The following is a 15,402-nucleotide window of genomic DNA, read 5'->3' on the forward strand; positions in this document are numbered from 1 at the left end:
TAGGAGGTCCGGTTGCCTCGAATCAATCTCTTTCCCCCGCATTTCTATTTTCTTTTCATTTATTTGTGTTACGGCCAATTAGGCACGTAACAGAAGATAATCATATATCTCCACGACCATCCTCCCAACTCCTCCGCTTGGATCGCATGTATATGAAATTATGGGTGCATATTGTCCCAGAAGTTTTTTTTTTTTTTTTGGTAAGTTGGGGTTTAGGCAAGGACCCCTACCAGAGTTTTAAAAGTAAAGAAACTGTTACAATCAAAAGTAGCAGACTCTGGATGAGTTGCTAGTTACAATATCAGTAGGGGAGAGAGGTATGGTCTGGTACAAGGGCTGTCTGGATTGGATAACAAGTCTGCAACAATATTTGCTTCTCTCCAAACATAGGAGATGTGCCAGGAAGTTGCCGAGGCAAGAAGGTCTTTGATCTTGGCCATGGTGGTCAGTTTTTTGCACGGGCATTGAGAAAGGCCGTTAATTACATTAACGGCAACTTTTGAATCAGATTCAATCCATATTTGATCACATACATTGTCTCTCGCAAGAAGAAGCACATTATGCCAGAAGCTGGCTCCCATAATTCAGACCAATGGAAACAAGCGAAACAACACTATCTTTCTTCGTCTAAAATGAAGAACTAATAAAACCAGTATTGATGTAAAACTAAAATCTCTCTCTCTCTCTCTCTCTCTCTCTCTCTCTCTCTCTCTCTCTCTCTCTCTCTCTCTCATGCGCATACATACACACTCAAACGGACACACATGCGTATGTACATTCATTCAATCTAAGAGAATACATGGAAAACCATTCAAATAAAGAGAGAGAGAGAGAGAGAGAGAGAGAGAGAGAGAGAGAGAGAGAGAGAGAGAGAGAGAGCAATGACTGTCGCTAATATTTAGAACCCAAAACTCACTCATCCATAATATTAGAATCCTTGATTACAAAAGATGATGAATACATTCTAGTTTCATATAAGTAAACTACAATGATTTTCGCTACTCTTTGGAACCCAAGACTCAGTCATCTACCGAAGATGACTACTACTAGACTAGACAAACGAAAGGAACTGCAGTCTGCAAACTTATTTATTGACACAAACTTAGGATAAATGATACTCTCTAGGCCCAAATGTGAAGAAGCAAAGTTACAACCCTTCACATCATTCCCCAAGGGAAAGAGAGATCCATCCATGGGCTATTGTCAACAAAAGGACTCATCATTTCTCCCCCAACATAACCCATAGGTTCATGTGGGTTCATGACTTCCATGAACCATGGTTGCTCTTGTAGAGCCTTCATGGTCGCCTCCAAGGAAGTCTGCTCATTCACTCCCTCTTGAGGCGGAACATTCAACACCTTAAGCAATTCAATCCTCTCTTCCACAGACTTCATCTTAACATCAATCAACCACGCCAAGTCATTCAAGTCTTCCATCTTAGCATCATCCAACCCCTTCCCTGCCAGACATTGGTTCATGAGAATCGTCATCTCGGTCTCTCGATTCTTCTTCTCTACCTTCATTGATTTCTCTCTCAATTTGGAAATCCTTTGCCGAATGAAACCTTCTAGGTTCAACCTTTTCTTGGTTTGTTCCATCACAGGCATGCTCTTGAACTTGTGGATGATACGATCCATGTCGGGCTCCGCCCACACCTCCGGTTGTGGGTCGTTGGGGCCGTACACGATCACACCCACCTCAGCATCACATAAGGTGCTCAACTCCCTCGCCTTCTTCATCAAACCCTTCCTCCTCTTCCTCAAGGTGACCTTCCTAGCAGAATCATTAGTAATCCATGCAAGGGTCACCTTCTTACGAGCCATGGCCAAAAGAGAGAAGAGAGAGGGCTTAGAATGAAGAAATGGATTGCTTTGTCTTAGACCATGACCTTTATTATATAGGGAAAGGCAAAGGGGTGTGATGCATAGCTGGGGGGGAGGATATCTTGGAAGGGTAAGATTTGGTCAAATGGACATTAGGAGGGAGTGATGTAGTTTTACATTGACCATTACTATTTTTGGGCAAGAAAATCTCGTTGTGGAGATTCTGAGATAGGGTTATTAAGATGAAGGTTTTGTTGCAATAGGGGTTTTTAAGTTTGCCAACTATTTATGTTAATTTTGGGGTCTAAGAAGATTTGAAACGGAAGCTATCGCAATGGGTTTGTGTCGAGATGCATTCTCCTTATTTAAGGCTCAACACGCGAATCCGACTCTAAAGGAAATTGATAGGGCCCACAAAACCACACTTTTCACATTTCTTTTCTCGGTTAAAGAAATAGCAAATCCCATTATTAGAATAAAAATGGGAAATTAAAAATCAGTTTTAAGTACTTACATTGTATGTTACTGTCCTCGGGTTGAGATCGGATGGTGATTAGAGGTGGGGGCTGATTGATTTCACCACCTCCGAATGGGACATGATACATTCGCCCCCTTTCCTTCCGTTGCTACTCCCGTCTAGTGTATTTATGACTACTCTTTTTGTTTTAGAACAAAAGGGAGCGAATGTATCATTTTTTCCAAGAAAATCGAAGAAAATGAGGCCTATCGCCTGATGATGATAAAAAGATCCACTGTTAGTGAAAATTTCATTTCGGGTCTGCATGTCATAAAGGCAGGTTCTTCGGAAACGAGATTAATAGGAGGATCGGACCCGGAATCAAGGAATTGAATGGTACTTGATTCATAAAGAATGAATTTGTTGGTTAGAAGTTATACGGACTTTCTCAAAGGCGCTCCGCGTGTCACGAGATATGGGGCATTCTAATCGAATCGAAGCATGCGCAGATATTTAATGTGAGTTCGTTCTATGGAAACTAGTGTTTAGATAGTGTGAAAAGAAAAGAATATAGAAAATCGAAAACCTCCAAGCAGCCCCCCCCAATTATGGAAGTAGTTTTTTGGATTTAGAATAATTTATGGATTTAATCTCCATTGCAACTATGCATGTGGGATTGCGGTTGCCCACCACCATAATTAGCATGCATTGCATTTATGACATGAATGGCGAGCCTCCGGTTTCTACACACTTGTGTAGATAAGTTATCTACACACTAGCTTAAAATATAGTGGGGGGCCACATTGTTTGGGTGATCCAAGCCATTCATTTTAAAGGCCCTCACATAGATCGGGTGTCCACAAAAAATCAGATCCATAGGATCATCCCAACCCTACGATTGGTGGAGGTAAAATGGACGTCTTTAAACCTTCACAAATTAGTCCATTTTTTGCCTCCACAGTTCTTAGGGTTGGGATGATCCTATGGATCTAATTTTTTGTGGACACCCGATCTATGTGAGGGCCTTAAAAATGAATGGTTTGGATCACTCAAACTACGTGAGCCCCACTGTATTTTAAGCTAGGGTATAGATTACTTATCTACACAAGTGTGTAGGAACCGTTTCTCTCTCTCTCTCTCTATAAAGAAAATACTAAAATAATGAAAATGAGAATCATGTAAGCACCAACATAAGAGGGCACTATCTTCGTTCTGAGAATGTAATAAGGGTATTAGGGTCTCTTTCCCTTCAGTTTTTGAAGAATCGCCCGTGTTCACAATTTCTCGTAGGAAAATACTTGGCACTCGTGGTCCACAATTTCTCGTAATTAATGCCCTAATTTTGTACTTTCCTTGGGATTCTCTAGTGGGAAAATACTAAAGTAATGAAAATGAGAATCATGTAAGCACCAACATAGGAGGGCTCTATCTTCGTTCCGGAAATGTTAGAAGGCTATTGGGGTCACTTTCCCACCCATTTTTGAAAAATCACCCGTGTTTAATAATTACTTTAATGGGCACTTTGACACGTAATTTTTCGTAATTAATGCTCTCATTCCGTAATTTTTCAGGGTTTTCTCTAGAAAAAATACTAAAATAATGAAAAGGAGAATCATGTAAGCACCAACGTAGGAGGACTCTTCTTCATTCTTATAATGTCGTAAGGTTATTGGGGTCTCTTTCCCACCCGTTTTTTTATGAATCACCCGTTTTTTTATGAATCACCCGTGTTTAATAATTACTTTTATGAGCACCTATGATCCGTAATTTCCCGTAATTAATGCCGTCATTCCGTACTATTTTCAGGATTTTCTCTACAAAGAAAATACTAAATAATGAAAAGGAGAATCATCTAAGTACCAACGTAGGAGGACTCTATCTTCATTCTGATAATGTCGTAAGGTTATTGGGGTTTCTGTCCCACCCGTTTTTTAGAATCACCCGTGTTTAATAATTACTTTTGTGGTACCTGTGATCCGTAATTTTCAATAATTATTGCCTTAATTCCATACTTTTTTCAGAATTTTCTTTACAAAGAAAATACTAAAATAATGAAAAGGAGAATCATATATAAGCACCAGCATAGAAGGACTCTATCTTCGTTCTGATAATGTCGTAAGCTTGTAGGGATCTCTTTCCCACCCTTTTTTAAGAATCACCCGTGTTTAATAATTACTTTCAGGGGCTCCTGTGATCCGTAATTTCAAGTAATCATTGCCCTCATTCCGTACTTCTTTTTCTGAATTTTCTCTACAAAGAAAATACTAAAATAATGAAAAGCAGAATCAAGTAAGCACCAACATAAGAGGACACCATCTTCATTCATATAATTTCATAAGGGTATTGGGGTCTCTTTCCCTCCCGTTTTTGAAGAATCACACATGTTTAATAATTACTTTAATGGGCACCTGTGATCCTTAATTTAATGTAATTAATGCCCTCATTCCGTACTTTTTTGAAATTTTCTCTAGAAATAAAATACTAAAATAATGAAAAGGAGAATAATATAAGCACCAACATAGGAAGACTCTTTCTTCGTTCTGATAATGTTGAAAGGTTATTGGGTCTCTTTCTCACCTGTTTTTTAAGAACCACCTTTGTTTAGTAATTACTTTTATTGGCACCTGTGATCCTTAATTTCCTGTAATTATTGCCCTCATTCCGTACTTTTTTCTGGATTTTCTCTATAAAGAAAATATTAAAATAATGGAAAGGAGAATAATGTAAGCACCAACATAGGAGGACTCTATGTTCATGCTAATAATGTCGTAAGGTTGTAGGGGTCTCTTTCCCACCCCTTTTTAAGAATTACTCTTGTTTAATAATTACTTTTAGGTACACCTGTGATCCGTAATTTTCTGTAAATAATGCCCTATCTTCGTTCCCACACATAAGAGGACTCTATCTTGGTTATGATAATGTCGTAAGCTTATTAGGGTCTCTTTCCCACGCATTTTTTAAGAATCACCAATGTTTAATAATAATTTTACTGGGCACCAGTGATCCTTAATTTCCCGTAATTAATGCCGTAATTCCATACTTTTCTTGGGATTTTCACTACGAAGAAAATACTAAAATAATGAAAAGGAGAATCATGTACGCACCAACATAGGAGGACCCTATCTTCGTTCTGATGATGTCATAAGGGTCTTGGGGTCTCTTTCCCTCCCATTTTTGATGAATCACATGTGTTTAATAATTACTTTAATGGGTACCTGTGATCCGTAATTTTTTGTAATAAATGCCCTCATTCCGTAATTTTTCAGGATTTTCTTTACAAAGAAAATACTAAAGTAATGAAAAGGAGAATCATGGAAGCACCAACGAAGGAGGACTCTATCTTCGTTCTGATAATGTCGTAAGGTTGTAGGGGTCTCTTTCCCACCCATTTTTTAAGAATCACCGTGTTTAATAATTATTTTTAGGTCCCACCCATTTTTTAAGAATCACCGTGTTTAATAATTATTTTTAGGGGCACCTGTGATCCATAATTTCTCATAATTAATGCCCACATTCCGTACTTTTTTCGGATTTTCTCTACAATGAAAATACTAAAATAATGAAAATGAGAATCATGTAACACCAACATAAGAGGACTCTATCTTCGTTCTGGGAATGTCGTAAGGGTATTGGGGTCTCTTTCCCTTCCGTTTTTGAAGAATCTCCCATGTTTAATAATTACTTTAATTGGCACCCATGCTCCGTAATTTCTCGTAATTAATGCCGATGCTTAGAAACGTGCTCGATAAATTATCCAAGTTGAGAGTATCTAGACAGCAAATGTACAGTGTGGCCGCTATTGCCCTACGGTGTCTTCTAATTTATCTCTTATCTTTAGTGTAACTAAATTAAGCTTGTTGTGTTCACCATGAAAAGAAGGAATCCATGACCGTCTTGCATATCATGATATCTGCTGTCACATATTGTAAGATCATAAGCTGTAAAAGATCTAAGCCGTTATTTTAGTAGCCCACCATAAAGATAGGATATAGACAGAAATTGTGCTAATTAGATTGGGGATTTTTGGGGAACATAGAGGTGCGGAACTATCCGATGGTCTAAATTCAACCATTGGAAGTTCTCAATAAAAATGTCAAATAGGTGCAGCTTTCAATGAACGGCTCATAAACAAATCTTAAGGAGATACTTCACATGATGAGATAAGTAGCTTTGAATTCTTTTGAATTTCTAAAGAAAAAGAGCTTCAGAATCAAAGTCGTTTTATTTTAGGTTTTAGTGAACGGGGAAAGAAAAGAAAATACATAAAACACAATAATTTTCCCTTGAAAAAAAAATAAAAATAAAAGATACAGTGAATACATATGAGAAAAGCACGCCTAATTTGGCAACAACTGATGCGAGCATGTCGTGAGAATGCATAAATATATGTACCAACCGATTCCATTTTTTTCTATTTTTGACCAATTTTCACCTATTTTGGTTCTCCTTAGCTAGCATGAGAGAGACAGACAGTAACTCTTCCAAGTTTTTATAGTAATCTTTCATAGTAGTTGGCAAAAGATTTAGATATGGTCTTGCCAATGCTTTCTACCATTTTCTTCAAATGAAATCCATCAAAAGTTGGGGAGGGACTTCGCTGATCACACTCTACCCCAACTCTACTTTCACACATTAAGATGATTATAGACTATGCCCTCATAGCAAATGAGCCGGTGGACTTATATGCCAAGATGGTAGGAAAGGGGTGGTTTGCAAATTGGACATGGAGAAGGCTTATAATAAAGTGGAGTAGTACTGCTTGGATTATCTTCTTGGCAGAATGGGAGTCAAAATCAGATGACGATCTTGGATGATAAAATACCTATCGTTAGCATGGTTTGCTATACTTAATATTGGTTCTCCCAAAGGGTTTTTCAAGTCTTCTTCTTGAGGTCTGAGACAAGGACACCCTCTCTCTTCCTTTTTGTTTTTAGTCATTGTAGAAGCGCTAAGTTAGATAGACAAAGGAAGAAGTAGTGGCCTAATCGAAGGGTTTCATTTAGAAAGCAGGAATTTGAAAGTGCCTCACCTCTAGTTTGCATATGACACTCTAATATTCAGTAAGGAAGATGAGAATAAGATCTTAAAGCTTAAATCCATCCTGTAGTGTTATGAAGTGTTGACAAGTTAAAGATCCAACTTCAGCAAATCAAAATTACTTGGAATCCGTTTGGAAGAATCAGATTAAGTCAGGTTGGCGGGTCTTTGGGGTGCTTGTATGGAGAGTTTCCTACCATGTACTTAGGCCTTCCTCTTAGACCTGGTTGACCCATGAAGAGGGCATGAGATCATATTGTGGAAAGGGTGGATAGAAGACTCTCTACATGGAAACAAAATTGGTATCACTTGTTAGAAGTTTCTATCTTTGAAACCTTCTAACCTTGTTTGTGGCCTTGCATTAGGAAATCCTTTGCATAAAGGATACTAATCAACATATTTGGTAACTTCTTAAAAGGCAAGTTAGCACTAAAGAAACATGCTAATCTTGTGCTAAAGAAGCCAACGAATTTCTAATGTTTTTAGAAGTATTATGGGAGCTTCATAGCCTATAAATCTAAACTCTTGGTCCCTCCTCCTCTCACCATTAAGTGCTCCTTCTTTTTCTGGAGAAAACACATCATATGAGAGGTTTCCCATAAGCCTAGGGATGGGGATGAGGAGGAGAAGATCAAGGGGCGTTTTTGAGTCGTCATTGTGCTCGAAAAAGTACAAAGTCTTCGTCCAATTTCAAGCTTCAAGGCAACGGCCATGGTGAAAGGTACTTCTAACCCATCTCGTTAATTTAAGTTTTTCTTTGATTTTCAATGCCCAAGATCCAAAGCAATCATTAAGTTAATGTTTATAATAACATCACTCGGCATAATTGTGGTGAAATACATGACAAGATCAAAGATCTATTGTGTATTCTCAATAAATTTGCATTCTAACAGGGCAGTACCTAGCAGGTCTACCTTGAAAACTACACCATATACTCCTTTTATCATTCCTTGCCCTTTGTAGCTCCCGAGAGCAATTAGAGAATATTTTATTCTGATCTCCCCGATTCCACTCCAATAGCATTTATCTCTTCTATCAATTTAGGGGGACTTCAATTTTGTTGATATCGGTAAATTTTCTTGATAATATTCGTATAATTATTATTTTAGAAGGTAAGTCGTGGTTTGGAGAGACTCCTATTTATTAATGAATAACAGGAAATATAAGCATTACAAGAATGGTAGTTGAATGCCAAGTTTTGTAGCCATAAACGCCCATTCATGTAGAAATCAGTCAGGTGTTCTGAATGTCTGCAACTAAAAAAATAGGGATTTTGAGTATGTGCAGATGCGTTTGTGGTTGCAATTACTAACATTAAAACTAGCATTCCTCTCACTATTAATATTATTTGATGGACAACGAGATATATTATAGAGAAGAAGAAAAAGAAACCCCGTGACGAGGAAGATAACACCCCCGGCCCCTCCCCCGCTCGCGGAGTTTTTTGATCTCACAATCAATTCTAAAAATCAAATACAAACGGGGCCTAAGGAACTAGAGTTTTCCAATAATCCCCGAAACCTTGGATCACATTGTATATGAGATTAGAGGTGCACATTATGGCATCAGCTGGATCCCATAATTTAATGGAAACAAGCGGACTGAAAGTTGCTTTTAACTTCAAGATTTACCAAAGTGTGGATTCTACAACTAATCATTTCAATTATCATTAGTTAGGAAAAAATGTAAAATCAAAGACCACCGGAGTTTTTTTCTTTGCTTCTTTGGGTGGTAGACTAATTAGGACCTTCTTAACATTACATGGATGAAAGGCCTAAAAAATAATAAGAAATCCTTATTTCTTTAAATCAAGAACAAATAAATCCACTAATGGTGTAAAAACTCTCTCTCTCTCTCTCTCTCTCTCTCAAACAGCTCCCCTCTTCTTGCTAGCTCATGAAAGAAAACTAAGAAGAGACATCTCTCTCATTGTGAAAGAAAACCAGTGGGCGCAGATACATGCATATATCCATTCCTTAGGCTCTAATGCTTTTACACAGATGGAAAGGACTTTTTCAGAATTTGGATGTCATTACACGCAGAGTGTGAACGACTAGCATCAAACACCGATGCGTGCAGAATGCAAACGACTCTCAGGATCGACAGGATATCCAATTAAGCATATAATGAAACAATGCAAACAAACACCAGTGCGAAGGATAAGGAATTAAAGATAAATGCTCACCTGAGAAGATGAATTCATGTCTTTAATTCGACTTGACGAGAGCTACAGCTACAAAAACTAAATGAAAGTGTAGGAAAAGCAATTGATAAAAAATAAATGCTAAGACCTATTTTGTGTTGGTTATGTGACCCCTTCTTCTACGGCACTCGCACTCTTTTATAGCCCTTATTTGTAACTGCCCACTATTGTCCCTCGCTGTCTGAGAGGAAACTCAAAATAATTGTTCACATCAGCTTCCAACCTTCACATGTTCCCAAGTTTCACGCCTCAGAACTAGAGTTTTCCAACGATACTCGAAACCTTGGATCATATTGTATATGAAATTAGAGGTGCACATTATGGTGTCAGCTGGATCCCATAATTTAATGGAAAACAAGAGGACTTAAAATTGCTTTTAGCTAGGGCATTAGGAGGTTTAGGGAGTTTAACCATGCTTTATTGGAGAAATGGTTGTGGAGATTTGGGGAAGACCAGTCCAATTTATGGGCTAAGGTGATTTGTAGCAAGTATGGATGTATTCCGGGTGGGTGGGAATCAAAGGATCAATATAAGAAAAAGGGATTGACTGCGTGGAGAGACATCTTGAAACTAGCTTGCTCCTTCAATCTAAAGGTGAGGTTCAGGGTCTATGGTGGCGATAGAATTAAGTTTTGGAGTGATGTGTGGTGTGAAGAGGAGCAATTAAAGTTTTTGTTCCCTAGGTTGTATAGGGTGGCTGTTAATAAAGAAGCCTTAGTTTGTGAATGTTTTGATCGTAGCGGTGGTAAGTTGATATGATGTCCTTCCTTTAGATGAATCCTTTTTTATTGGGAACGAAAGGATGAATCTCGGCTTCGGCCTCTCCTTAATAAGTGCTATGTAAAAAGTGGGGGTGAGGACAAAAGAATACGGTCAGTGGAATCATCCGGAGTTTTTTCTGTCAAATCCTTCTATAATGGTCTGATGCCCCCTTCTGTTCCTGCATTTTCAGCAAAGGTATGGAAATTTCATTGCCCACCTCGAGTTAGTATCTTCGGTTGGGCCGTTTATCGTCAAAGGATACAAACCATTAACTTCTTGAGAAACCGTGGGATGTGGCTAATTGCCCTCTTTGTCTTGAGAACGGGGAATCTGTGGATCATTTGTTCATGCACTGCTCTTTCACTAGGATCATATGGAGATGTATCTTTCTAAGGTTTGGGATCACTTGGGTCTTCCCTAGAACTATTCAGAATCTATTGCAACTATGGGCGTTTGTGCCGTGGAAAAAGAAAGGGAAATTATTGTGGAATATGTGTTTGCTAGCTACGTGGTGGGTGGTTTGGAAGGAAAGAAACTCTCGGGTATTTGAGGGTATGGCCAAATCACCTTATTATTTGTATATACGGATTATAGCCTTGGTCATATCGTGGGTTAGATGTCTTCCATCCTTTCGCTTTGTATCGGCTTTTGATCTTTGGGAAGGTTGGAGGGAAGTGTGCTCTAGTACTGAGAGGCCGATTAACATAGTCCTAAGATGGGAGCCTCCTATGCTAGGAATGTTGAAAATCAACTTTGATGGTGTTTGTTTTGGAAACCCGGGTCCGGCGGGGGTGGGGGGCCTTTGTCGTGATGAGTTTGGTGAGGTACTATGGGCTTTTTTCTGGCCCTATTGGTGTGTGTAATTCTTCGGAAGCGGAAGTCAAAGCGGCTTATTATAGGATCAAGAAGTTGAGTAGGGAAGTATTGGGCCATATTATTGTTGAAGGGGATTCATTGAATGTGATACGGTGGTTGAAGGGCAGAGCAGTTCCTCGTTGGAGATTTTTGGCGTTATTTGATGAAATTGAGGACTTTGTAGCTGGATCTGCTATTGTCTTTAAACATGTTTAGAGGTCGGCAAACAAAGAGGCGGACGTGTTAGCCAAGCAGGGTGTAGGTGGGGAGAGCATTCTCTGGTTCGATCATCTTCCCCCGTAGTATGATGTTGTAATTTTTGTTGTCTTTTTTCTTCTTTCCCGTCTCTTCTTCTTGTTTTTGTTCTCTGGGCCAGCCCTTCTCGGGTGTTCCCTTTTCGTTTAATACAAATCGCTATTTCAAAAAAAAAAATGCTTTTAACTTCAAGATTTACACAATTGCGGATTCTACAACTTATCATTTTAAGTATCATTAATTAGGAAAAAATGTAAAATTAACCACCACCGGAGTTTGTTTTTTCTTTGCTTCTTGGGTTGGTAGACTAATAGGACCTTCTGAACATTACATGGATAGAAGGACTAAGAAATAATAAGAAATCTTTATTTCTCTAAAATCAAGAACAAAAAAATCCACTTATGGTGTCAAAACTCTCTCTCTCTCTCTCTCTCTCTCTCTCCTTCTTCTTGCCCGTGAAAGAAATAGACATTTCTCTCATTGTGAAAGAAAACCAATTGGAGCACGCACGTGCATATATCCATTCATTTAGGGCACGCTTGGCTGCCAGGAATTTGTTTTCATGATGAAGTGGTCATCTTCAAGTGTAAAGATCCCGAAAATCAGGAAACAAGATCCCAGAAAGGCTATTGCCATGATAAGAAGTTGATAAAAATCGGAAAAAAAAAAAAAAAAAACACTGCTCAAAACCGGATCAATATTTTCCGGATTTTTAGCAACTTCTCATCACGAAGAAAGCCGATTCCGAGATTTGGTTTCCTGATTTTCAGGGACTTCAATGCCCGATTTATCATGAAAACAAATTCGTCGCAGCCAAACGTGCCCTTAATCTAAGAGAATACATGGAAAGAAGAAAAGTTTCTTCTTTCATATAAGCAAACCACAATGATTGTCTCTAATATTTGGAACACAAAACCCAACTGTCCCTAATATTAGCAACCAAAACTCGCTCATCCATAATATTATAATCCATGATTCCAGAAGATGAAGAATACATTCTACTTTCATATAAATATGCTACAATGGCTCTGGAACCCAAGACTCACTCATCTATAATATTATAATGCTAGACTACCGAAGGGCGGAAAAGATAACTAGTAGCCTAGAAAAACGAAAGGAACTACAGACTTATTTATCTACACAAACTTAGGGTAAATGGTACTCTCTAGGCCCAAATGTAAAGAAGCAATTTACATCCTTCCCCAAGGGGAATAGAGATCCATCCATGGGTTATTGTCTACAAAAGGAGTCATCACCTCCCCCCCAACATAACCCATATGTTCATGTGGGTTCATGACTTCCATGAACCATGGTTGCTCTTGTAGAGCCTTCATGGTTGCCTCTAAGGAAGTCTCCTCATTCGCTCCCACTAGATTTGCCCCCTCCATCATTTGAAGCGGAACATTCAATGCCTTGAGCAATTCCATTCTCTCACTCACTGCCTTCATCTTACCATCAATCAACCACGCCACGTCATTCAAGTCTTCCATCTTTGCATCATTTAATCCCTTCGTCCCTGCAAGACATTGGTTCATGAGATCCGTCATATCAGTCTCTCGATTCTCTCTCTCTCTATCCTCCTTAGTTGCTCTGTCAATTTCGCAATCCTTTGCTTAAGGAAAGCTTCTTGGTTCAACTTATTCCTGCTTTGTTGCATCTCAGGCATGCTCTTGAACTTGTGGAGGATTCGCGCCATCTCATCGGGGTTTGACGGCCTCACCTCCGGTTGTGGGTCATTGGGGCCGTACACGATCGCGCACACATCAACGTCACATAAGGTGCTCAACTCACTAGCCTTTTTCATCAAACCCTTCCTCCTCTTCTTGAAGGTGACTTTCCTAGCACAATCATTAGTAATCCTTGCAAGGGTCACCTTCTTACGAGCCATGGCCAATAGAGAGAAAGAGAGAGGGCTTAGAATGAAGAAATGGGCTGCTTTGTCTTTGTGGGTCCTTGACCTTGACCTTTATATAGAGAAAGGCGAAGGGGCATGTTGCATAGTTGGTGGAGGAAATCTTGGAACGATAAGATATGGGTCGAATGGACATTAGAAGGGATTGATGGCGTTTTACATTAAGTATTACTATGTTTAGGTAACAAAATCTCGTTGTGGATAAACTGAGATTTGTCAATTAAGATGGAGGTCGTGTTACAATAGGGGTTTTTAAGTTTGACAGCTCGTTAGTCTCATGGGTGTATGTCTGGATGCGTTCTCTTTCTTTAAGACTTAGCACGCGAATCAGACTCATTGAAAAGGTCGACAAAATCACATTGTTCACGTTTTTTTTTTCTCGGTTAAAGAAATTTAAAATGGCTAATCCATTACATCGAATGTTATTGGGGTCGGGTCGATATCATATGGTGATAAGAAGTGGGGCTTGATTGATTTCACCACCTCCAAATGGGAAGTGATATATTGTGCCTACTTAATTTTCTTCCCCATGCCACCCCCTCTAGTGTATTAACGGTCACTCTTTTTAGACTAGAAGGGTCCGGCCGGTGAATATAAGGGGGGTGATAATTTCATTTCGGGTGTCCATGTCACGTTGTTAATTACTGATTGAATTATCAAGAACTAATGTATTTTTTCTATTATGGAGGTAGTTTTCGGATTCAGATTAACTTTTAATCGTTAAACGTCCATTGCCACTATACATGTATGGTCGCGGTTGCACCCCACCTTAGCATGTATCGCATTTACTGTGGAATGAAACGAACATGGTGCCTCCGTTTTCTTCGGCGCAAAGATTTCATGCTAGTAAATCTCAGAACAATTCATTTATGGTCTTCCCAACATATATGATAAGAACATCGATCAAGATTTGGAAGTGATGATCAGTGCTAGCAGCGTGCATATAAGTTATCAGAGTTGAGAGTATCTTAACAACAAATGCACGGTGTGGCCGCTATTGCCCAATTATGTCTTTTTATTTATCTTTTCTTATTTAAAATAAATGAAGGTTCTAAGTTCATAAGATGTCCAATATCTAGAGAATTTATATGGTGAATGGCCATGTAGATCAGTACTGGCAGTACCACCCTTGATATTTGATTCAATAGCAGTGCACTTTTCAAGGTGCTGCTGTTGGATCAAATATCAAGGGTGGTACTTCTGTCGTACCACCAATACCGATCTACATACGAATTCATCATATAACTTCTTCATTATCTAAGCCGTCATTCTAGTAGGCCCCACCTTAAAGACAGAAACCATGCTAATTAGATGATTTTAGCAATTAGATTGGGGAATTTCGAGGATCGCATAGGTACGGAATTATCCGATGGTCTACATTCAACCATCAAAAGTTCCCAATGAAAATGTCAAATAGGTGCAACTTTTGGCCGATCTATCATGGGACACCTGATGAACGGTTCGTAGAGAAATTTTTAGGAGAAACTTTTCATGATGAGATAAGAATATTTAAATTCTTTTGAATTTCTAAAGAAAAAGAGCCTATGATTTAATCTCACTTTTAGGTTTTAGTGAATGGGAAAGCAAAATAAAAATCCTAAAACACTATAGAAGAAAAGAAAGCTTAAAAAGTAGGAAATTTGGTCAAAAGAGTCCAAAAAATAGCAGAAATAGTGAAACGGTACCCCCACATTTCAAATTTGTGAAATGGGTCCATTTTACTTTTTCTGACATATTCTTTTACCTAAATACCTCTCAGGCGGTTTTGTTTATTTTAAAATTATTACAGGCTTACTACCCTCTTTTACCTGGAAGGGGTTACCAGGTCAAGGAAAATAGAGGTATCACATATGAAAATGGGGTGACCAAGAGATGAAATGGGGTTATCACTCCTGAAAAATTTTATGTTCATGTTTGTTGGGCCTGGAAGGGGTTACCAGGTCAAGGAAAATGGGGTATCACATATGAAAATGGGGTGACCAAGAGATGAAATGGGGTTATCACACCTTGAAAATTTTCGGTTCATGTCTGTTGGGCCTGGAAGGGGTTACCAGGTCAAGGAAAATTGGAGTATCACATATGAAAATGGGGTGACCAA

The 15,402-nt window shown here is 38.8% G+C and overlaps 3 protein-coding genes across 3 annotated transcripts; all 3 read right to left on the bottom strand.

Moving 5' to 3' along the window:
* Positions 1–950: 950 nt before the first annotated feature.
* Positions 951–1,876, bottom strand: LOC143852534 (agamous-like MADS-box protein AGL80). Its single transcript, XM_077361946.1, has one exon. It carries the CDS (start codon positions 1,821–1,823, stop codon positions 1,158–1,160), a length of 666 nt encoding a protein of 221 aa, XP_077218061.1. The 5' UTR covers positions 1,824–1,876; the 3' UTR covers positions 951–1,157.
* Positions 1,877–12,582: 10,706 nt separating this feature from the next.
* LOC143853189 (uncharacterized) lies at positions 12,583–12,939 on the bottom strand. The gene has a single exon (XM_077362922.1). It carries the CDS (start codon positions 12,937–12,939, stop codon positions 12,583–12,585), a length of 357 nt encoding a protein of 118 aa, XP_077219037.1.
* On the bottom strand, positions 12,936–13,280 carry LOC143853191 (agamous-like MADS-box protein AGL80). The gene has a single exon (XM_077362924.1). It carries the CDS (start codon positions 13,278–13,280, stop codon positions 12,936–12,938), a length of 345 nt encoding a protein of 114 aa, XP_077219039.1.
* Between the last annotated feature and the right edge of the window lie 2,122 nt (positions 13,281–15,402).

This window comes from Tasmannia lanceolata, unplaced genomic scaffold (genome assembly GCF_043159265.1).
Source record: "Tasmannia lanceolata isolate RefF3 unplaced genomic scaffold, GAP_Taslan_0.1 ptg000019l, whole genome shotgun sequence".
In the NCBI taxonomy this organism is placed as follows: domain Eukaryota; kingdom Viridiplantae; phylum Streptophyta; class Magnoliopsida; order Canellales; family Winteraceae; genus Tasmannia; species Tasmannia lanceolata.

Coding starts and splice junctions, on each gene's coding strand:
- LOC143853191 (XM_077362924.1), bottom strand. CDS start 13,280: ATGGCTCGTAAGAAGGTGACCCTTGCAAGGATTACTAATGATTGTGCT.
- LOC143852534 (XM_077361946.1), bottom strand. CDS start 1,823: ATGGCTCGTAAGAAGGTGACCCTTGCATGGATTACTAATGATTCTGCT.
- LOC143853189 (XM_077362922.1), bottom strand. CDS start 12,939: ATGACGGATCTCATGAACCAATGTCTTGCAGGGACGAAGGGATTAAAT.